The 24,093-nt window shown below is 41.8% G+C and overlaps 1 protein-coding gene across 7 annotated transcripts in view; it reads right to left on the bottom strand.

Annotated features, from left to right (window-relative positions):
* ZGRF1 (zinc finger GRF-type containing 1) overlaps positions 1–24,093 on the bottom strand; it is a 106,175-nt gene that overhangs the window by 57,436 nt on the left and 24,646 nt on the right. For all 7 annotated transcript variants that reach the window (XM_075200441.1, XM_075200448.1, XM_075200427.1 and 4 more), the window contains exons 9-12: positions 20,158–20,258; positions 19,659–19,788; positions 13,979–14,592; positions 11,196–11,334 (exon numbers count right to left, since the gene is read on the bottom strand). In XM_075200441.1, the coding sequence (XP_075056542.1) occupies positions 11,196–11,334; positions 13,979–14,592; positions 19,659–19,788; positions 20,158–20,258 (984 nt within the window). The remainder of the gene's footprint in view (positions 1–11,195; positions 11,335–13,978; positions 14,593–19,658; positions 19,789–20,157; positions 20,259–24,093) is intronic.

Below are 24,093 nucleotides of genomic sequence, written 5' to 3'. Positions count from 1 at the left end.
CATTAGAGAGCTTACATTCTAAGTGGAAGAGGGCACAGCTGAAACAAGGAGCAAATATTGTTCAGAGTGGAGATTGGGACAGTTGTGAGTAGTATGAATAGTGTTATCGGGGATAAGGTCATCTCTTAAAAAAAAGATGGGTTTTCAAAGAGCGACTAAAGATTTGAAGGCTGTGGCAAAGTCTGATTGAGTGACACAAAGGCAGTCTGATTGAGTGTGGTAGGGCATTCCATAAGTGGGGAGCAGCACAGGAGAAGTTTTGTAAGGAGGAGTAAGAGGTGTTTACCAGAGAGGAGACAAGACACAGGTCAAAGGTAGATCTAAGAGGGCGCAAAGGAGTGTATTTTGATATGTGATTTGAGATGTATGCAGGGGTAGTTGTTGAGGGCTTTGTAGGTAAAGGTGACTAATTTGAATTTGATTCTGGAAGACACAGGGCGCTAGTGTAGAATTTGCAACATGGTGCAGCAGATGTGGAGCGGTGAGAGAGGAAGATCAGCCGTGCAGCAGCATTGGATGTATTGAAATGTGGATATATGAGTGTCAGGAATGCCAGCTAGCAGGAGGTCGCAATAGTCAAGACGGGAGATGATGAGATAATGGGTAAGAATTTTGGTAGCATGTTGAGTAAGAAAAGGGCGCATTCTGGCAATTTTTTTAAGGTGCAGTCGACAGGAATGGGAGAGAGTCTGGATGTAAGGAATAAAGCAGAGGGTGGATTCAAGTGTGACACTAAGGCAGCGGGTTTGGGAGACTGAGGAAATTGTGGTGTTACGACAGTGAGGGAGATTTGAGGGCAGGAGGGAAGATAATAAGCTCTGTTTTAGACATGTTGAGTTTTAGGTAGCGTTGGGACATCCATGTAGAGATAGCAGAAAGACAGTTGGTTACACGAGATACAGAAGGAGAGAGGTCAGGGGAAAAGATATAGATTTCGGTGTCATCAGCGTAGAGGTAGTATTGGAGGCCGAATGAGCGAATTAGTGTCCAAAGAGAAGAGGTGTATAATGAAAAAATAGGATTTTTGTACTTGCCGTTAAATCTCTTTCTCTGAACACGAGTTGGGGGACACTGCTCACCTTGGGGTATATAGGGCGCTGTGGGAGTAATGGCACTAAAAAACTTTTTTAGTCTGCTCCCCTCCCCTCTATGCCCCCTCCACAGGAAGAGCTCAGCTTATTTATTAACCAAGCCACAAGAGAGGGAAAAAACACAACCAACAGAACACACTGCAGAACTGTCAGAACAAATGGTGGGAGAGCAGTGTCCCCCAACTTGTGTTCAGAGAAAGAGATTTTACGATAAGTAAAAGAATCCTATTTTCTCTTTCACACTAGTTGAGGGATACTGCTCACCTTGGGAACATTCTAAAGCTGCCCCTATGGGTGGGAATGCTCAGAATGAGCGGCACATAAAACTTTACGGCCAAAACTTGTGCCTTTTAAAGCAAAGACGTGGAAATGATAAAACCTGTTGAATGTATGAACAGAAGACCAAGTAGCTGCCCTACACAACTGCTCAGCTGAGGCCCCATGCCGCGCCACCAAAGAGGCGCTAACAGACCTAGTGAAATGAGCTGTCAGAACTTCAGGAACTGGAGAGTCCTCTGAAATGTCTCTGCCGGAAAGTAGCAGTGATCCATCTAGCCACCATCTGCTTTGTGGCCAGCCAGCAACGCTTGAGATCGTCATACGGGACTAGAAGGCTATCAGTCTTCCAAACCAAAGCTGTACGGGCCACATAAATCCTCAAAGCTCTTATCACATCTAAAGAGACTGAGTCCTGACCAGGCACCAGCAAATCCTGAGGAAGAACCAGCAGAACAATATCCTGATTTATGTGAAGCCTGGAGACCACCTTTGGTTGAAACGAAAGCTTAGTTCTAAGAACCACACGATCGTCATGGAAAAATCAGAAAAGAAGCCTGACGTGACAGGGCTGCCAAATCCGAAACCCATCTGGCCGAAGCAATTGCCAGCAAAAAGGTCACTTTCCACAAGAAACGTTTTAAAGAAACAGACTCCAAAAGGTTCAAAGGGCGACGTTTGAAGTGCCAAAAGGACCAAGTTTAGGTCCCACGGAGCCACAGGCGGAAAAAAAGGCGGTTGTACATGAAGTACACCCTGTAGAAACGTCTGCACCTCTGGTAACAGAGCGATATGTTTCTGAAAATACACTGACAAACGCCGCTACCTGGACCTTAAGGGACGACAACCTCAATCTCTTGTCTAAACCATCTTGCAGAAAAGCCAACCCTGACCAAACGAGAAGAATTAGTAGGCACTTTGACCTTCTCACACCAACATTTATATCCTTTCCAAATGTGTTGATAAATGGTGGATGATGACGGTTTATTCGACTGGATCATGGTTTTAACCACTCTCTCCGAAAACTCTTTCTTTCTGAGAATCATGCATTTAACCTCCAAGCCAATCGATCTAGGTCCTAATGAAAGAAAGGACCTTGACTGTGAAGATCCTTCCTGAGAAGCAGAAGCCAAGGACGATCCACCGTCATGTCTAGAAGATCTGAAAACCACGCTCTTCTTGGATACCAACCCAAGATGGTTGTTTGACACAAATTGTCAGGGGGTTTTTCTCCCTTCAGACAAAGTGCGGAAGATCCTATGGCAGGTGATATCCGGAGAAGAGGAATCAGCACATACCGTCCCCAGGCGTTGGTCGTCTCTCTTTAATTCGGCAATAGACCATGCCAGCTCCTTGGCCCAGGCTGGTTCTATGATGTCCAACGCACCCGTAGACGAGCGCCCGCCCAGGTCCTCGGCCTTGCATACCGTGCATAGGCCCCCCTGGTCTGACGCTCCACCAGGCAATTTAGACTCCCACCTAGTACAGGTGTAGTACATTACAGAGACAGCCTTGGATTTGGCCCCGGTCCCTCTTTCTGACATATTGCAAAACAGAACGTTAAACGCACACGCACTGTAGAACTATCTTATAACAAAGAAGAACTGTACAGTATAGGGCAAACTATAAACACAATAATACAGTGCTTCAGCTAAGACTAGAACCAGAAGTGTTTTGTAATGTACCCCCAGGATGTACAGCAAATAGAAAACACACAAACACTGAAAAAAATATAAGAAACAGCAAAGCCACTCTTTATCTACTGGTTCTCAATCCCCAGGGATGTGTCTGCATCTGAGTGTCCTGCAGGTCAGGTGGTAAATGGCTGGAAAAAAACAGGTGAGCTATTACTTAACCACTCCCACTTAACTCTCTGCTGACCTGCAGAAAATCAGCAAAAAACATACATTTCTAATTGCAGAAAAACCTCACACATCAGACCCTTGTGGGGACTGTGCTCCAGCGACAGCTCCCCACCAGCATAGTATGCCTCACTACCTGTTTGCACCTCAACGTCTCCACCAAATGCCGGCTGACAGGCTGGGCAACTGGACCGCAAGCAGCTCCGCCTCCACAGCAGTCACGGGCAACCGTAGCATGCTGCCGCGGCTCCCAGCGCGGCCCGCATCTCCTCCCTGGAAGCGGTTGGGTCCTGGACACTACCAGCGTGCCAGGTGACCCTTTTTCCGGGAGCCATTTATAGATCTGGGGGGGCGGCACTAAAGTGCCTCAAGCACTCTCCTTGAAGTAGCCGCGGCAGTAACCCGGTGATCGCCGCTGAGAAATCCTAGCCATCTATAAATAACACAACAAAAACCCTCTAAGACTAGACAAAAAGTGCCCTGCTCCGTAGACACTAAGAAAAAAAACTGAGCTCTTCCTGTGGAGAGGGCACAAAGGGGAGGTAAGCAGGCTAGACAAGATTTTTAGTGCCATTACTCCCCCAGCGCCCTCTATAGCCCAAGGTGAACAGTGTCCCCCAACTAGTGTGAAAGAGAAAAGTAAAGGCCAAGAACAGAGCTAGTGGGATGCCAACAGATAGTGGGAGTAGAAAGAAGGATGTTCCAGAGGTAGAAACACTAAAGGAGCAGTTAGATGTGTAAGAAGTGAACTAGGAAAAAACTGTGTCACGAAGGCCAATGGAGTGAAGGGTGTGTAGGAGAAGAGGGTGATCAACAGTGTCAAAAGCAGCAGAGAGGTCCCGGAGAATGTGTATGGAGAAATTACCCTTAGACTTTCAAGTAAGTAGATCATTGATTATTTTTGTGAGAGCAGTTTCAGTGAAAGGTTGGGGGCAGAAGCCTAATTGCAGAGTCGAGAATGGAATGAGAGGAGAGAAAGTGAGACAGGCGTTTGTACGCTAATCGCTCAAGTACTTTGGAGGCAAGGAGGAGGAGAAAAATAGGGTGGTAGTTGGAGAGAGAGGCTGGATCGAGAGATGGTTTTCTTTAGAATTGGCGAGATGAGCGCATGTTTAAAGGAGGATAGAAATGTGCCAGTGCAGAGAGACAAGTTGAAGAGGTGAGATAGAGGTGGAAACGCAGTGGAGGAGAGGGAGTGGAGAAGTTGGGAGGGAATAGGGTCGAGGGGACAGGTTGTAGGGTGAGATGATGAGAGGAGTGCAGAGACTTCATCTTCAGTTACTGGAGAGAATGAATTAAGGCTGGATTGGGGAGTGTAAGTAAAGGTGGGTAGAGTGGGTGGGGTGAGTGGAATTTGGCATGAGGAAATATCTAGTAGAATGGTGTCGAATTTGTCTTTGAAATAGGTGGCAAAATCATGGGCTGTGATGGAGGAAGGGGGAGGAGGTACAGGTGGGCAGAGAAGTGAGTTGAAGGTGGCAAAGAAGTGACTTGGGTTAGACTGGGTGGATATTAGAGATTTAAAGAATGCTTGTTTGGCAATTGAAAGGCAAGTGCTATAAGAGGAAAGGATGAATTTATAGTGGAGGAAATCAGGATAGGAACGAGATTTCCTCCAGCGGCGCTCTGCAGTGCAGGAGCACTTTTGAAAGTAGCAAGTCTGTTTGGTATGACATGTTTGAGATTTGGATCGTTGGAGACTATATGAAGTAGCTGGAGCTGCATTTTTAAGGGCTGAAGTGAGTGTTTTGTTATAGAATGAGGCAGCCTGATTAGGACAGAACAATGCAGTCATTGGAAAAAATAACTTTTAGTGAAAATCAGAAGTGGACTGGTTTAAGATTACTTCGGTTTCCTTGTGTACATGTGGATTTGGGTGCAGGTGGGGAGGCATTCGGAGAGACCAAAGGAGAAAGTGAAAATGAAAGAAGTTGGCAGAAGAGACCGTAAGATTATCAATGGAAATGTTTAAATCACCTAGTATAAGTGTAGGCAGGTCAAAGGATAAGTGAGTCAAGCTGCAAAGTTGTCAAGGAATTGGGAAACTGGACCTGGGGGAGATGAAGGACAGCAACACGAAGATGGAGAGGAAAAAATAGACGGATAGTGTGGACTGCCATAGCTCCAATGCAGGGGGTGTGAAGATGGGAACAGGCAGCTGTTTATACCTCTCCTTGTCCACCTGAGGCAGAATTACAGCCCCGAACACTTTTTATTTTTTTATTGTCGACACAGTTTCATCAATTTTGTGGGTTTAACTAATACTCATAACAATGTAGTCTTTCAATTCATTAAAACCAGGAATATAAGCTGGGTCTTAAGAACATATAACAGACATTAAAGAAAGGGCTTCCATCATGCAATTAACTTCTTCTTGGGACATTTTTATTGGCTTTTAAGCACTAGGTTAGACTATCAAAGGACTTTTTCAGGAGGGGTGGCTTGACACAATAAGCAGCAAGTTTAAATAGGAGGAACCCCTCCTTTCACCAGACTAAAGTAGGGGTGTCTTCTCACAGCAATCAAACGGGAAGTTAAAAAAATTTGCCAATGATGCTTACATTTAATTCCTTTTCCTCAAAATACTCCATGGCTCCAATTACAATGGGTAGAATCTCTTTCCAGTTTAGGCACAGACAGGTTAGAAAACCCCCCCACAGATGGTCTATAAGGCAGCTTCTCCTGCCTTATATTTGAGTGACTTCACAACACTAGCTCCAGGTGACAGATGTCAGATAACAATGACAGCTACAAACACCTTTTCTTTCTTTATAGTTACCTCACCTGGACTACTGTACAGCTTTCCCTACTCTGCAATCAGCCCTTCAGTGAAAAGGTCAAGAAAATCATAACATTTATCTCACCTCTCTGTAGACACTATTGGTCCCTCAGTTCTACCAAAACTTTGCAGGAACAAAGTTTTGTTTTTGCTTGTGCTTTGAAAATACTTGTTTTATTGGACTGTACATCTTGATTCCACCTTCTCCAACCTAGGCTTCGTTCATCACTATTCTACCTTCTACAATTCTTTGACTTCAGATTGGACCTCGCTACCAGTCCTGAGGACTAAGCAGCATGGCCGGATGTGGTGTGTCTCTGATAGCTACCCCAGCCAAGTGGTTCTTTCCTGGGAGCTGCCACGTAAGCTTTTTCTGAATAATATAAACATAATAAATGTATGTGTGGGAAATTGGGCTGCCATCGAGTATTTTGAGGAATAAGAATTAACAGCATAATATTCATTTTTCCTCGAGTCATCCATGGTAGCAATGACAATGGGATTTAATCTAGAAATGCAGTAGGGAGAGCCACAAAAAACCCAACATGCCACACATGCTGCAAAATCATGAATTTATTTAGTGGCTGAGCAGAAAACATCTTCTAAACTGAGAATCAGTGGAGGATAAGACATCCAGATGATAATATAAATGTATGGAAAAACATCAAACCAGCTGCTTTACAAAGCTGTTGCTGAAGGCTGAATCTTTCTTATCCAAGAAGTTGCTACTGTCCATCTTGATTGGGCCCTTAGAACCTTACACCCATTCATCTAGAATGCCTGTACAAGTAATTATTTAATTCATCTGGATATGGCTTGTTTAGAAGGGACACACCTTTCAAAAGCCCAGCACAAACCACAAAGGGCTAGGATTTACTAAGCTGCGGGTTTGAAAAAGTGGGGATGTTGCCTATAGCAACCAATCAGATTCTAGCTATCATTTTTTTTAGTACATTCTGCAAAATGATTGCTAGAATCTGATTGGTTGCTATAGGCAACATCCCCACTTTTTCAAACCTGCAGCTTAGTAAATCTAGCCCAAAGAGTTTTTCTGTGTTTCTGATTCCTTCTGTCCTGTATAAACATATGAAAATTACTCTTATCAAGTTCAAACAGTGCAGCTTTCTCTTCCTTTTTCATTGTTAGGTTATGGACAAAAGGGATGACAGTACAACCTCCTGATTAAAGTGAGAGGTAGATACTACTTTAGACAGAAACACTGTATTGGCTCTAAGTACCACCTTATCTGCATAGACATTCAGAAATGGATGCTCGCACCGCAGTGCTTGTAATTTTTCAACTCTGTGAGCAAAATTAATTGTTACTGAGACCACCACTTTTATTATCACTCCCGAAACATCTCCCAAGTTTCCGGGAACCACAGATGGCCAGGCCAAAAAATGGAAAACACTTCTACCTTCTCTGTTCATATAACTTTTTTTAGAATGTGAATGATGAGTGAAATGTTCATGGAACTGTCAGGGCATCTATTCCCTCTGCCTCTGGAGCTTTGAGAGTAGAACCTGAGTACTATGGTATTTCTGCTTGTCGCCATAATGTCAAAGAGGAATCCTTGCGTCATGCTCCATTTCGCTGTTAGCTCACACCAAATGACTGTGGGAAAACTTTTCACAAAAAGGGAACACTTAGAGCATCTCTGAGCCTTCCATAGCCTGGTCTCTAGCCATGTGATGCGGTGTAAGCTTTAAAAGCCGAAGTCCGAAAAATCTGCATCAAATTTGACTTTCCTACACCAAATCTGCTCCCAGAGGTAGTAGAATGGTGTTCCTCGGGTTGCCAGTCCAGTCCTTGGCTTACACCATCGGATGGTGCGTCCCTGGGACAAAATTAGTAACTCCCTGCACTAGAGAAAAACAATAAAACACTGCCTGACCTTACCAAATACTAGTGACAGGAAAAGACATAGGGGAAGAGGAAGAGCTGCCTTATATGCCAACCGATGGGCGTTTTCTAATCCGTCTCTACCTAAACTAGAAAGGGATTCTACCCACTGTAATGGCTGCTATTGCAGATTGAAGAGGTTCATAATAAATTAAGAAAATACATCTCTTACAGTCCAATGATTTGCAATACATGTTCCCATTATTGCATGAATGCAATATCAGAATAAAATTAAACAAAAAAATTTAAATTAAGGCATAATGCAATGCGATATCAAGGAAGAAATTCACTGGCCTTAACCAATCAAATGCATAGATAATCATCCTAAAGTAAGCGTGGATCTTTACGATAATCAAGTTCTTGAAAACCTGATCATTACACTGTGTTTTTCTGTTTATATAGGGGAAGTGAAAACAAGAGGAACAAACTGTAAACTAAAATATTCAAAGTTCTCATGAACAGTGTATTATACACGCTAGTGAAATAGTTTTCATTCCACTAGCAGTTTCAAATATTGTTCAATAATTAAAATGTTCTGCATAAATCAGGACAGCATAACCAGAATTTTATGCATTCTAAATACATATATATATATATATACTCCCACTCTTTCAATATATAAAATAGGAAATATTTTTTAAATTAAAATCTCTTCTAATTAAAGATAAATCTTCTCATATAAATACATTTGATTATTTTTATCCTTTATTTATATAGTGCCAGCATATCAAGCAGCGCTTTACACCGAGGAGATCATGATACATAATAATAACATGAAACAGAAGGTAAAGATGGACCTGCCCAAATGAGTTAACAATCAACTACAGTGATGGGCAACAGGCAGTCCTAGGACTGCATGCGGCTCTCTGATCCCACAGCTCCTTCCCAATTTACTGTCAGATTTGTTATTGCTTGTAACACTTATTTAAAATACTTGCTGATATATTACAGATAGGTGTCTATATCTATGATTAAATGTATTGTTTTAACTTATTACTGATAATTAGGGTTAGAAGCCCGCACCATGAGGCCCCCATAATGTATCAGGTTGGCCGTCACTGGTCTAAGATGTTTTGGGGAACACTTGATACATAAGATAATGACATATCAACTAAAGCTGTTGGTAGTGAAAGCGTGTGTGGCTACTGTAAGGCAGAAACATTATCAGACACCCATGTTAAAGCATTGTGAGCCCAAATATATAAATATTGTAAGTACATTTTTTTAAGACATGTAAAAAATATAAGATAAATACAAGATAAAAAATTGTTAAGACATTTTGATATTGGAAAAAGTGATTAATGTAATTGATATTCATATTACTTACCAGACGATGTTTCTCTTTTGGATTAATTTAAGAAGTGTGTCACTAAATTTCAATAAACATGTTTGATTGCCTTAAATCTAAGACTTTCTGGTTTTGAATTAGGACATTTTAACAAGTGTCTTGGGGCATATTCAATTGTCAGCGTTACTCGCAAAAGTAACGCGACTTGTGCACTATTACCGTTATTACGGTAATAGTGAGTATAATTACCGTTATTACGGTACCTTTAACGCCGGCTTTCTGCTCGCAGCTCAGGGAGTCCGGCTTAGCATTACCATAATACCGGTAATACTTTTAATGCCGCGGGAAACACGGACAATTGAATATGCCCTTTGGGATGCTATCATTATGTATAATATTTTGAACATGTTCCAAAATCCAATAACATCACTCCATGTGTGGGGCCAGGATTATCACGTAACCCAGGCCTGGACACATCCCACATGCCAGGGAGCCAATGTGCTGCTGTCACGTATATTGATGGATGGACAACTTCATAGGATCCTGAAAACTCATGCAAGCTCCTACGGGCATATTCAATTAGCCACGTTACTCGCAAAAGTAACGTGGCGTTAAAAGTATTACGATTATTACGGTAATTCTAACCCGGATTGCAGCTCGCAGTTCCCTGAGCTGCGAGCAGAAAGCCAGTGTTAAAGGTACCGTAATAACGGTAATTATGCGCACTATTAATAATGGTAATAGTGCGCAAGCCACGTTACTTTTGACAGTAACGCGGCCAATTGAATATGCCCCCTAGTGTTCATTGATTGACTCCTGAGCTTTTCAAAATTCTGTCCAAACCTGACTTAACCCAATAAAAATCCAATGTGGGTCGAACAGATTTTAGTCTGAAATACTGGTAAATCCGATTGGCAGGCGGCCTTCACTATCATGTGCTTGCACAAATTGGTCACCGATCTAGCTGTTCAGTCTAAATGACCAATATGTGTATGACAAGCATTAGAAGGTGAACTTGTTATCGGAGTACATTCAGGACAATGTTTTTGAGCCTCACCTTATTAATAACTGCTCTCATACAAATGTATTTACTTTAAAAAACCAACCAAAGACTGGGTTTAAACTACTACACTAACAGTACTACACAAGTGAATAGATAGTAAAGCCAAAATATTGCAGTATTTATAGTACTGTTTAACCAGCTATAACAATCATATGTCTCTTTTTGGAAGAGGATGACTCATGAAAGTCAGAATCAATTCTGCTTTGCAGTAGGTATTTTCTGTAATTGTCAGAGACGCTAGCTAATCCTATATACAGAGCCATGGCAAATCCTTTTACTCACTTTAGGATTAACTGGCAAAGCCATTCTATAGACCTTGTAGTTTAAACAGCACTTGGAAGGATGAGGTAAAGGCAGAACTATATGTGACAAATGATTTTCACAAGGTAGTTTTGTTAATTAGAATACAAATGCAGCCATGTAAGCATTCATGAACTACATTGCAATTTACATAATATATATTTTTGCACTAAATTTAATTCAGAGATAATACTCGAGTAGCCAAATTGCATTGGAACATAATCAAATATTTTTTATAAAACAAAAAGCTTGTAATAGTTGAGAATAATCTTGTTTTAGTCAGCACGTTTTAACAATATGTATAATGACCTTCCTATAAAAAAAAAATAACTAACAGCTTTTCAAGGGATAGGCTGTATACATATAATGCAAATTCTATTAAATTCGACTGAAAGTGAAGTTTTCCCTATTAGGAAGCCTCCACACCTGGGGTGCCTTATCTTTACCTTGCAAAAGTTGTCAGCAGCGAATGTGAAGAAGAGATCCCAGGAGAGGGACCCCGTTGGACTTTTACTTGTGGGGGATGGAAGCTTTATTAATGGTGGAAGTTCCACTCTGAGAGACGTTCACAGTTTAAGCTATGTTAATCATGTAATGTAAAATCTATTGACGAAAAAAATAAAAATTCTCCTACCAGTGAGGGATGCACTGAAGATCTGTTTATAATGTGCTGGTGACTTGAATACAGCTGGAATATTCACTTTTCTTTTTGGAATTGATAGAGACAGTACAACCTGTCTACATGGAAATAGCAGCTCACAAGACAGCAAGATCTGAAATAATAATATGAAATATATGTTCAGAATAGGCAGAATATAGAAAAAGACACAGCTACAAATAACAATGCCGCATAAAAAACAACAAACAAACTGTATGCTACCCGATTTATATTTCAGAACTCAGCTGTTAGTTAAGATTAAAATGTAAACTGTAATAATATGGTGCAAACAGGACAACTGTGCTGTGACCCCTGCGATAAAGTACTAGTTTTTCTCAGTCTAATCAAGTAAACCGGTCTATATGCATAGACAATTTTGTCCCAGACAACTGTGGACCCAAAATTAATGGCAATCCCAGGCATGACCTTATTGATTGAGATCGATCAGATGCTAATCAGGACTTGTGCAAAATGTGGTCGGCCAATAGCAGCAATTTACCCATAAGCCTATTTAATGTGGCCAAGAGTCTAATGGTCTAATCTCTGCTGGTCAGTATAGTTTGTCTGCAAAGGCAAAATTTCACACAGATTTGGAGGCCCCATGTGTGAGCAACTTTAGACAACAAGTAGAAAAGTAAATGACACTAATTTGCCAATGATTTTATTATGACTTGGAGATAAATAAAAAAACGTGCATAGCCCCCTTTTGAGAATCTTTTTTTAAAAATCCTTGATCCACTCACTTGTAGAATCCTGTTCACGGTTTATAGCTTAGCAGCAAAGACCTGCCTATATAATACATATAGAGCAACTGTTTGCTATATTGATAACAGCCTTTTTATTCATGAAATCAAGCTTATACATAAGCAAATGATGCAGACATCATTTCACCACTTGTGTTTCTGGGAGTGTGGCCAAAGCAGGCAGCACTGTGATCACCTCCCTGCATTATAACACTGACACAGTCACAGAGATTACTGTTCTCAAGTACACCATCATATGAGTGCAAATGCTGCTGTAAACATTCTGATGAATGGCCACAGTTTGTTATATTCTCTCTTGATTCAAACCAGTACACACCAATGAGTAGGAGAGCAAGTATTAAAACTTAAAGGTGCTTATATCCCAGTCACACACCCCTTAAAAATAATAATTTGATATATAAGTAATATAATTAAGTCAGAGAAACAACACAAATAAAGGTTTTTATTTAGGTTTTCAATGTTCTACCACTGCAATGAAGATGCAGGATCTTATCTGTGCTATCTTCAGATGGATATGTATAAAGCAGCCCAAAAAGAGAAAAGTAGGGAAACCTTAAAACCTACCAAAAGGGATACTAAAAATCTCCAAGGTACTATAATGTAAATCAGTAATGTTTATAGTAAAGTATAGTAAAGATAATAAACAATATAGAGCAATATAGAAATAATTTCAATGCTCCTGGCCAGAAGAAAACATAAAACAATAATAGAAGCCGGCATGTAAACCATACTCCAATATTTTGGTGGTAGTTAAAACATGCAAACCTTCAAGAAGTCTCCTGTAATTGCTAGAGAAGAAAGATGTAGTTAATCCGAAAATGATAAATGAAGCAGTTCTCTTTTAACAGTCCAGGAGGAAAATAGGATGCAAACAATATGAAATAAAACAAGGTGCCTTGACGCGTTTCTGTGCTGTGCTAGCACTTTCATCAGAAGGTTCTACATACAGCCGGCTGCCTCAAAAATCGTGGAAGGAGTGAGAGCAGCACAGGATGGATTTTCCCTACACTCTGCTATTATTTGGATTGAGAATTCAGTTGGGGCAAAGGAGGCAAACGTTCCTCTCGTTGAGAAGGTATTTATTTCCTATGACAGTACTGTGTTCCTGAGATCCACAGAGGAGACATGTTCTGAACTAAGGTACTATCATAACATATATTGGCTGTCCGTTCAGTAAGTGGATTTAAAATGGATTGGACAATTTCTATTTATCTGGAATAAGATAAAGGAATAGATATTCATTTATTCATCTATCGTTTACACTTAGAACACAGAACTTTTACCTTTTTAAATCCTAAAGGTTTGCATGTTTTAACTACCACCAAAATATTGGAGTATGGTTTACATGCCGGCTTCTATTATTGTTTTATGTTTGCTTCTGGCCAGGAGCATTGCAATTATTTCTATATTGCTCTATATTGTTTATTATTTTTACTATACTTTATTATAAACATAACTGATTTACATTATAGCGCCTTGGAGATTTTTTCTGTGTATTCGTTCTACCACTGCAGTTCTCCATCAGAAGAGGACGCAATACCACTCCTTCTAGACTACAGAAATCAAACCATGTGAGCACAATGGAGTGTTACTGGGCCAAGCTGTGCTTCGGATATCAGTATGGAAAGTAGGGGCACCTTATTTAGCACTGGGTGGTGCTGTTTAAATAAAAATGTATCAGCTGGGATGCTGCATACCATGATATGGTACACACCCAATTTGGAAATCTCTACTGGATTTGAGTGCTGATAATACAGAATCTAAAGATGGATATTCCCAGATAGTGAAAAGTCCATTTAACCCAACTGTTCAGTGTAGACAAAAAAAACCAAAACAAGCACAACTATATTCTTCTCTAGAAAGTGTCAATATTATAAAGAAATAATTCTTTAAAACATGGGAATCCGGCTATGGATAACAAATCAGTAACCCAGCAGATCTTTTCATTAATATTCATATTGTCAACATGAAGTATTTATATGGTTGTTTACAAACCTGCTCATTTTCTGTGTCACTAGAGTGTATTCTCTTTCTTTCCAAGACAGGCAGACAACCTTCAGCTGGAGCAAGGAGTTTGGTGACAAGCTGCAGCCGCGATCCAGCATCTTTACCATTCTGGTAGCCAAGTCTGTCCTTTAAATGGCCAACGTGAGATGACACAGCTGGTTCCATATCATTATTCTGAATTTCCTTTAGTCCATCTAAGTTTCTAAAAACACTTTGTGCACAAAAGTCATTATCCGTGTTCCTATCTCTATTTTGTGAGCCTCTGGGAGAGACATTTTGATACTTTGACCATCTACTTGGTTGCATATTCACTGACGTAACAACGTTTTCCTGAGGTTTCAGTATTATAGGACCTCTCCCTCTGGCCTGCAGAAAAAGGTCATCCTTGCTTTCATTTATATCAGATATCATGGAAGAATATGTTGTGACGGTACTACAGGAAGCATTCCCTAATAAGAGGTTGCTGTGTTTCAGAGTTTCAGAGTGTACATCATCCACAGGTTTTGAGTTGGAACACACATCAATCTTTGGTGCGGTGACTAGTGGCACTTGCTTCTGAAGCCTGGATCGTACTTTAAATATCTTATTGGTGTTCAGAAAATCTAAGGCACGAAAACCATAGAAATAATTAAAAAAATAAAAATAAAAAATAGTAGTACATATGTAAAACAGTAGTGTATTTAAAATGTGGCTTTTGAGAATCAACACATAGTTTTAAAAAAATCAGTTAATTGTTGCCTTATATAACATTTTAGGCAAACATACACATCATTGGTGCTTGAAAGTGCTTGCAGTAAAATGCTCTAAGTGCCACTGTGGCCAAGTAATTTAGACTAATTTAGACTACTAGAGAAAATGTGTTAAATATGTTTTCAAAAATCTTTATTAATTAATTTTGCACTTTTGCACCATTTTCTGGTTTCTATTAAATATTAGTATTATTTATACTTATGTAAAATCCATTTCTCTTGGTCCACTGGAGGACTCTGGATACATTGGGGTATAGAGTAGTGGGAATAGGGATGGTCACTTCAAGAACTTCATTAACTAGACCTAGCTCCTCCCTCTCTATACACTACTTACTGTATAGGCAGCAGTTCATGTTTACCCAAGCCCTACAGAAAAAGAGGCAATAGAGACAAAAAAACAACAGAAAAAGAGAAAGAACAACTTCTCTTGAACAAAAAGGACAACATGTCATACAAAAGAAGAAAAAAGAAAAGAAAGAAGAAAAGTTAGTTTGGCAGTCCAGCGCTAAAAAAGCAATATCAGTGGTAAACGCTTGACTGATGTATTATGTTTTGATAACTATTTACCCTAGGGAGGTAAGTTACACCTTTATATGCTATTAAACATAAAAATGTTTGGCTAACCTGACAGGTAACGACCCTAGGGAGGCAAGTTGCACTTTTATATACTATTAAACACATTATTAACTATATAAAATATTTTAATTGGCAAATAAAAACGTCAATATAGCAGAACCAATGATTAAACAAGCCAAAAATTCTTATTTATAAAATTGCTTTTATCCCAGGAACAGTTAAATTGTTCCCCAAAAGACGAAATATAGATGAGACAATAGATCAAATTACAATGTCAAAAATCAAAACTGGAATATTGGTAGTGATATAGTTCAAGTATGCATTAATGTCTGTTTTTATCCCAAATAATGCAATTCAAATTTTGTCCGTTCAAAGTCCAAATAATACAAGATTGAGGGTAATTACAAGATAAGAAGTGGGCTATTGCCCGAATACTTGTGGTGGCTTGCAGCAAAAGTCCTTCATTAGTCTGCTGCTTATAGTATGGGTAAAGACAGCTGAAGCGAGGAGCCTGCTCTTAGCGAGGTCTCTGTGCATTCCACAGTGAAACGCACCCGGCCACTTCCTGTTGTGACTGGGGATGTACACGGGCGTTTCCAATGCGTTTCATCACCAGGTGACTACCCCTTGAGAAAGTCACATGGTGAAAGACAGAATACCTGACTGGACAGATTCAGGTGGGATCTGTTCCACTTCAACAAGAATTCCAGCTGGAAATCCCATGCATGAAACTGAACAAACCAGACTACCTCGAAAGTTGATACCATCTTGTTCAAAAGCCTCATGCAGAGGTGTGCAGAGGTCTGTTTGACACCCAACAGAGATCTTACCATCTTCTGTAAAGGCTGAATTTTTTCTAGGGGCAAGAACACAGCTGTAGTTGGGTGTTGAATACAAGTCCCCAAAAGATCATCCGTTAGGTTGGAGTCAATTTGAACTTGAGGATCCAACCGTGGGACTCCAGAATCTGGGTTGATACCAGGATTTGGGAGAGGAGTACCTCCGGGGACTACGCATTTAGAAGATCATCCAGGTAAGGGATAATAGTAATCCCATTGGACAGCAACAGCACAGTCATGACCGCTATGATCTTTGTGAAGACCCACGGAGCCATGGCCAGACCAAAAGAAAGTGCCTAGAATTGGTAGTGATCCAACTGAACCGCAACCGAGGGACTGATAGCCTCCCAGATGGGAACATGCAGATAGGCATACTTGATATATAGAGCCATCATAAACTCCCCTTGTTCCATACTCTAAATTACTGACTTGAAAGAAGCCATTTTGAATCTGGGCATCCTGGCCTAAGTGTTTAAAGATTTTAGATTCAGAATTGGCCTGAACAAAAGGTTGGGTTTTGGAACAAGAAACAGGTTGGAATAAAACCCCAAACCTTTATGCGATTCCTGAACTGAAATAACAACTTCTGAAGAAATCAGGGAGTGGATGGCCTGTCGCAGAGCCAGTCAGTTTGTCAGACATGCGGAAAGTCCCGTAGAAAAGAACCGCCTCGGAGGATACCCAAGGAGATCGATCATGTACCTCAAGTCCATAATTCCCTGTACCCAGACATCCGTGGTAGACTGAAACCACTGATCCCTGAATAGAAGAAGACAGGCTCTCACCACAGCATACACTAGAGGGACAGAATGCCTGTCACGCCGACTGCTAGTCTGCTGATTTAGCAGCCGGACAGCCAGCAGACCAGGTCTGATGTCCATAGTGCAGACCACCCACTGGGGGCAGACAACTAACCTCTGAAGGACTGACCTGTGGAGTACTGACCCAGAGACCTGTCTGAATATTAAAAGGACCGGAACCTGGACATTTTTGGTTGTGGAGCATTGACAGGAAGAAAAATACTTTTACCTCCTGTTGTTTGACTGATATTGGTTTCAAGCTGAGGCTCAAACAAAACACCCCCAGAAAAGGGAAGTGTTTCAATAGCCTTTTTAGACTCAACATCAGCCTCCCAAGACTTAAGCCAAAGAGTCCAACAAGCTGAGACCGCAGATGTAAAGATCCGCACCCCAATCAGTTCCAGGTCCCAAGAAATCTGTAGCTCTCTGAATATGTTCCACCAAAGGAAGCAGTTCCGAAGACGGTCTCCCAGCCAACAAACCCTCAGACAGCTGTTCTGACCAGCATTCTACAGCTTTGCACACCCACAGTTATGCAAAGCAGGCCAACACTAAGCTCCTGCCACCACGAACATGGACTGAAGGGCGCCCTCAACCTTACGGTTTGTGCCGTTCTAAAGAGTGGCTGCGTTGGGAAGAGGGATAGTAGTAACCTTAGCCAGCCTTTCAAATGGAGCGTCCACCCGTGGAGGTGCCTCCCATTTTGCGAGAACCTCCGGGGAAAAGGGATAACAAAACTGCAGCCTACGGGACCACCTGAAACTTACGATCCGGTGAAGGCCAAGGCTCACCCAACAAATATTCCAATTGGGAAGATGGAAAAGTCAAATAAGTCTTTGTCTGCCGTGTAAAGAGAGAGGGCTCCACAGTCTCAGGGACTACTGCCTCAGGAATCTCCAGTACCTGATGCACAGTCCGTATCAAATGCTCTACACCCTGACAGTATTGGTCAGTGACCGAGCCCAGATGGGCTCTGCCGAGTCGAAACCAGAACCCCCTTGCACACTAAGCATGTGATCCCTAGGCTGGCAGGCTGCACACAAAGCGCCCGCGACTGATCCTCTGGACGACAATTTAAGAGTTACAGACGGCACAGGTGAACTTCAATAAAGAAGGCACCTCAGCCGTAACCCTCCCCCTATCTGACATGTTTCACTCAGATGGGACAAAAGACCCCCTACAGTCTAGGGGACAAACCAATGAGAAAAAACCACCCCACAACCCGTTACCTTACAAGAGTAGGGACAGAGAAGGGAGATGCTGGAGCTCCAAAATGGCTGCCTATTCTGGTATCTGCCCACTAGGAGTGAGAGACCACCAGGAAGGATGTGCAGGGAGAGGAAAGAAGCACCTCCCCCCAGGGCCCAGCACTGGATTGGCAACCGTCCAGAAGGACAGCCCCTTCCATCAAACCAGTGCCTAGCAGAGGATTACAGCATCACTGTAACGCCTACTTGACCCAACCCCCTAAGTATACTAATGGCTACCTTTAGTAAAAGAGACAGCCAGGGAGCCCACTGTGCCTTCTATCCCCCCTCTCCCTACACTATGCTGGGAGAGGATTTCACTTACCTGCTGCCTCCTTCCGTCTGCACAGTGAAGCAGCAGTTGCTCCTTTGCAGCCACTGCTAGGGATGCTGGGCACAGCCTGCAGCGACTGCGGCTGGTGGCTCCCCGGAGGCGTCCAGTGATGTGGGAAGATAGCGGAGGTGACTCCACGGCACTTCAAATCCCCCACTCAAGGCAGTGCATAGCCGTCCGTGCTGTGCCCGATCCAGACAGGAGCCACCGATGCGGCTGTTATGTTATACTCCGATTAAAAAAACAAACAAAACAAAATTGAAGAAAAGTAATCATAAAATAGCCCAATTCACTGGGCACTAAAGTTAAACTGCTGCCTATACAGGAAGTGGGGTATAGAGAGGGAGGAGCTAGGGCTAGTTAACAAAGTTCTTAAAGTGCCCATCGCCTATTCCAGTGATGGCTTAACCTTTTCAGCTTGGAGTGTCAAAAATCGGAAAAAAGTGTAGACTTCCTTGGGTCGCGTGTCATTTCAATAAATAAATATATATATATATATATATATATATATATATATTTGGTATTGGGTTACAGGGTGAAACCAGATACTGGCCACGAGCAATCTTATGTAGTGTTTTTATTAATAGACCAAAGACTCCATTGCTGGTGAGCCTGCAGAGTATGTAGAGCTGTGTGATTATATATAAATATTGTATTATAGGATTAAAAAAGTAGAGGAATCCTCTACTATAATACAATATTTATATATAATCACACAGCTCTGCATAACCTGCAGGTTTACCAGAAATGGAGTATTTGGTCTATTAATAGAAACACTACATAAGATTGCTGGTGGCCAGTATCTGAGGCTATTTCACGATTAAATATTACAAATATCCATTATAAGCCCTACCGTGCCCCAGGGAGGCCAGCCAGTGAAGTAATGCCGGGAGATATGCAAGGGAGGCGTTGCTGCGACCGCGCATGCGCAGCAGCTCCATTTTGCCGATTATGTACAAACCAACCATCAAGAGAGCCCTACTGTCAGAACAGTCTGCCCCTGATGAAGTAGGAGACCCCTTTAGATATGACATGTAAAGTGACTGCAATGTGAACATGTTATTTGTGGATAGAAATAGTAAATTAATAAAATTAAAGTACTTTCACTGTTCAATGTTCTTACTGGGCTGCTCTGGAAAAGATGTAAAGTCATTTAACAGTGCTCCAGAGTTCTCCAGAACGTTGTCATATCTTGGTCTCAGAAAGAATGGACGATCCAGAGAGGGTAACTCTTGCTGTATTGGTGTTTTCAACTAATAAAAGCAAACGAAGTTAAATATTTGTAACTTGCAAGAGCACCATGGCTCGTTTAGACTGACAGCAATGAAGGTATATTTCTGTCATGTTTTGAAATGCCTATACCTACTAAACAAGGCAAAACGTTTTACAAGAAAGAGATCATGGTTTTTGCTGGTAGCCTGATAAGGAGTTCAATATTATAAAAATTATGGAAAACTCCATTTCAATCATTTTAAATGAATGAACTCAAAATTGACAAGTTAGAAGAAAAGTGCAGTATTTGCACACCTTAAAGATTTCTTTTGCCAAGTACAAATATGAGATTTTACTATTAGCAATAAAACTACACAAAACAAAACTGCTGCATCACAAAGAACACTGACCTTATTATTGTCTCTGGGTGACCACTCAGGCAACTCCCAATCACTGTCTGATCCTGGAGTTCCCACGATGCAACGAGGCAATTGGCATTCTATAGGGGTTACTGTTCAATAAAAAAAAAATATTTAAAAACAAACCAGCCCCCCCCAAAAATGCTTGGCAGACAGTTTGCTTTTTTTTTTATACATCTTCTAAAAAGCCATAAATACTAACAGATAAATTATATATATTCGTACAAGAGTTATTGACTTGTATACAACTGAGGATCCAAAATTTAACGTTGGCTGTTATGACTTTCTTATTTGTAAAGTTATTAAGGCTCATTTATGAAGCACAAAAAAAAAAATCTTTGTTTCCCCATGTGCTCCTAATTGATTAACAATTGCATTTCAGTGGGTACACCCACTTCCTTGGCACTGCCTATGGAAAATCAATCTGCTAACTTCACGGGCGTGCGAAATTACACATGGTAGGAAGAATCAAATTAAGAATCAATTTAAAGTCCAATTTAATACCTCTTTCGGACTAGTCCTTTATTGCTTTAAACTTCCCAATTTTTCTCCTAACATCATGCTTGGTATAGTTTAACACGTGTTAAATTAATCAGAAGAGTAAGGTGACATTGGGACTGTCTTTATTACATGTGTCACTTTTGTGTATTGGACTGTTTTTATTAAATGGATTTAAGTGTCCATAGAAATGCACAGCGAGATTGTAAGGTATATAATGCAGCCCATAGAAAGTTTATTACAAGACCTGATATCTGCTATCTCAGAGAGAAGGCCGTCAGCGGGTGAAACACGTTGTACTCTCTTCCAGCAGAGCAGGGCACTCCTTCCTAAAAACACCTTCGCCACCTCCCCCCCCCCCCCTTTATGTATTTCCAGATCACAAAAAAAAAATAAAAAAGGAGGATTTTATACTCCATTTCTCTGATTCCATCTGGAGGACACTGCTACCATGGGTTGTATCTGGAGAGCTGAGGGTTTGCACTTGAATTAATTAATTTGTTTAATACTTGCTGACTGAACTCCTCCCCCCTGCAACCCCCTGTAGCCTCAGCATAATACAAAAGCCCCAAGGAAGGGGGAGACCACCACCGAAGACCAATAAGCAGAAGGGAAGGAACACAGTGTCCCCCAGATAGAACCAGAGAAATGGATTTAACGCAAGTATAAAATCCTATTTTCTTTTTCATCCAATCTGGGGGACATTGCTACAATGGGGACGTTCTAAAGCATTCCCTTGAAGGGAGAGAATGCTCTGATAATTCGACACGACACACTGCGTCCAAAACCCAGGGGTCGTAGCAAATTGCAGCCAGAAGACTATATGACTCCTGCACCTAACCTTAGTCTGACTTAACCTATAAGGCTTGTTGGACGGAGAACAGAAGCTCCTGGCGATGGTCTACTTAGCAGCTAGCCTTTCCCGAGGATCAGCATGAAACCATTCGAGTAGAAGCCAGATTTCCGAAAGTAGTCCGGTTACACAACATAAGATGGAGGGCACGATCCATAGTTTAAGAAAAAAATTCTGAGATAAGGTCCAAAGAGGCAGCCACCTATCGAAGGACTTGGACAGAACCTCCAGGTGCAAGTGAACCCTATACAGTCTTGTAGGCTAAATAAGGGGACTGTGTTGTGCGCCACAGTCCTGACAACGCATAAGGAATAATGGAAACCACCGAGGGCCCCTGGCCTGATGTCCTGCACACTACAGGGCTGGTATGGAACTGCACTGTCACTTGGTAATTGCACACCTAGAGCCTTAGACCTTCCCCATGTGCCGTGGAAGGAAACGTGGAGGTGTGTGCAGAACCCTTAGAGAGAGGTCCGTACCTCCTGCACATTTACAATCCTGTGCTGAACAGAGCAAGTCCAAGAGGACACGCTTACCCTAGTAACTGAGCGGGAGACACATCTGTAGTAATCTGTGGAAGCGAGGAACAGGGAAAAAAAATTTTGTGGGATGAACTAACGCTCACACCCGCCCACGAAGGCACTGCATGCCCTGTGGTAGTCAAAGGCTTTCTGACCTATCAAAAGGTGGCCACTTATTTTGGAGGGACATCTAATCAACCACCAGAAGTCGACCATACAATCCTGATCAAGGTTGCCGATGATGTTCCCGGCTGGGAGGGGCCCCGATGGAGAAGGTCTGTGTAAAGCAGATTATCTTCTCCTCCCCAGACCCTGCAGGCAGAATACATCATCCAGACCCAATGGCCCCAATTTGAAGTCATCAGCATTCTAAGAAGGGCGCCCCCTCTAGACCCTCCGGAGATTAGGGAAATTTCCACAGTGGAAGGAATGGGTGTCCCATGTGGGACTTCTACTGCCCGGCCCGACGACCACCTCTACAGTAGGAACCGGGTCCTGGTGACCGTGTTGAGACGCCCTAAGATATACAGTATATCAGGTAAATCAACTGTCAGCACAGCCTTCTGAAGATCTGTGTGGAAGAACCCTTTCCCGGTGGACTGCTGCAACAGAGGTCTACCCAATGGACTAAGGCTGTAATTAAATGCCCTCTGGAATTCCTGATCCTGCCCTGAATGTTGACATATGCCACAGCTCTGGTATTGTCAAACTGAAGGAGGACTGGAACAATTGAAAAATGACCAAGCCACCTGTTGGGGAGGTAACATGACCGAGGTCCACTTATATCTGTAGACCCTCTGAACAAATCAGGTACCTAAATATGGATACCAAACCAAGAACCCTTTCCGTCTGTCAAAGGACCACTGTTCTCCAGCCCTGCGTGTCGTGAGATGGTCCCATCTCAGGAACCAAATACCAGAGAAGACTCTGCTTGACATGAGTGTGGAAAATGTAGCATCTGGGCCACCCAGCAGAGAGTAGAAACCTTTCTTTAGGAGATCTCCTTTAGACAGTAGGATTGTAACCTCCCTTAAGGTAGTATCACAAAGTCTGAGACCATTTCCGAAGAAACCTCATGTATGGAAGCATTAGAAGACAATGGCTGACAAAATTCAGCCTGCCCTACCCGAACACACCCAGGCCTCCGGTCGAAGTCTGTGGCCTTGGTATCCAGAAAGAGTTCCAAAAGATCATTCCCTGTAAGGGAACCTATGAGAATTGAGTAGAGATAGAATGGTCACTGCTGTTATAGTATGCAGGATGAACCTGCCATAGAATGTTGCAGTGGAATTCCAGTCCTCCTGGGGCACAGCTAGGTGGGTCTAATCAACCTATGCAAGACACCTTGCTCACAGGAAAGGGCCACTTGAAAGCAAGAACCCTGCTATAAACTGAAAAGAGGCCGAAGGCCAACCAGATGGAGTTGTAAGTCATCTCTCATAATGCTGGGAGGTAGGGACTCCTGTTGTTCCAGCCCGTTCTTATCTACCAGTAGAGACCTCACACAGAAGCAACCCCTGCTAATAAGTGGAGTATAAATCCTGAGAGTATTGCCCTACCTGGTCAGCGTCTGAAAAAGTTAGAGCAAGCTCTTCTACAATCTCCATGTCCCGGTCCTATACTGCTCCCAGTCAGCAAGTAATAAACAAATTAATAAACTTGTTAAGTGGCAATTCCCAGCTCCCAACATACAACCCATGGTAGCAGTGTCCCCCAGGTTGGATGAAAGAGAAATCAGTTTTTGTGAAAATAACCCAGACTCCTCAAGGAACACTCATAATCTTCCCAACTCCTCCCAGCAGGCAGTGCAAACTTTTGCTAAACATAGATGTGACCATCTTGGCCTGCAAATCAAGCTCTTAGCAAACAGCATTTGCACTGCACTGCACTTTAATAAATGAGCCTCATCATGCAACAATATCATTGTTAATTACGTTTTTTATATTATCTTGTACTCCATATTCATAGACTTTTTATTTTACAATTATATACTTAATTTGAAGATAACTGAAAAGCAATTTAGATAAGGTATGTTATTAATGAGAAACTGAACCA

Source organism: Mixophyes fleayi, chromosome 1, assembly GCF_038048845.1.
Source record: "Mixophyes fleayi isolate aMixFle1 chromosome 1, aMixFle1.hap1, whole genome shotgun sequence".
NCBI classification, from domain to species: Eukaryota; Metazoa; Chordata; class Amphibia; order Anura; family Limnodynastidae; genus Mixophyes; species Mixophyes fleayi.
This window is presented reverse-complemented; position numbering and strand designations above follow the sequence as displayed.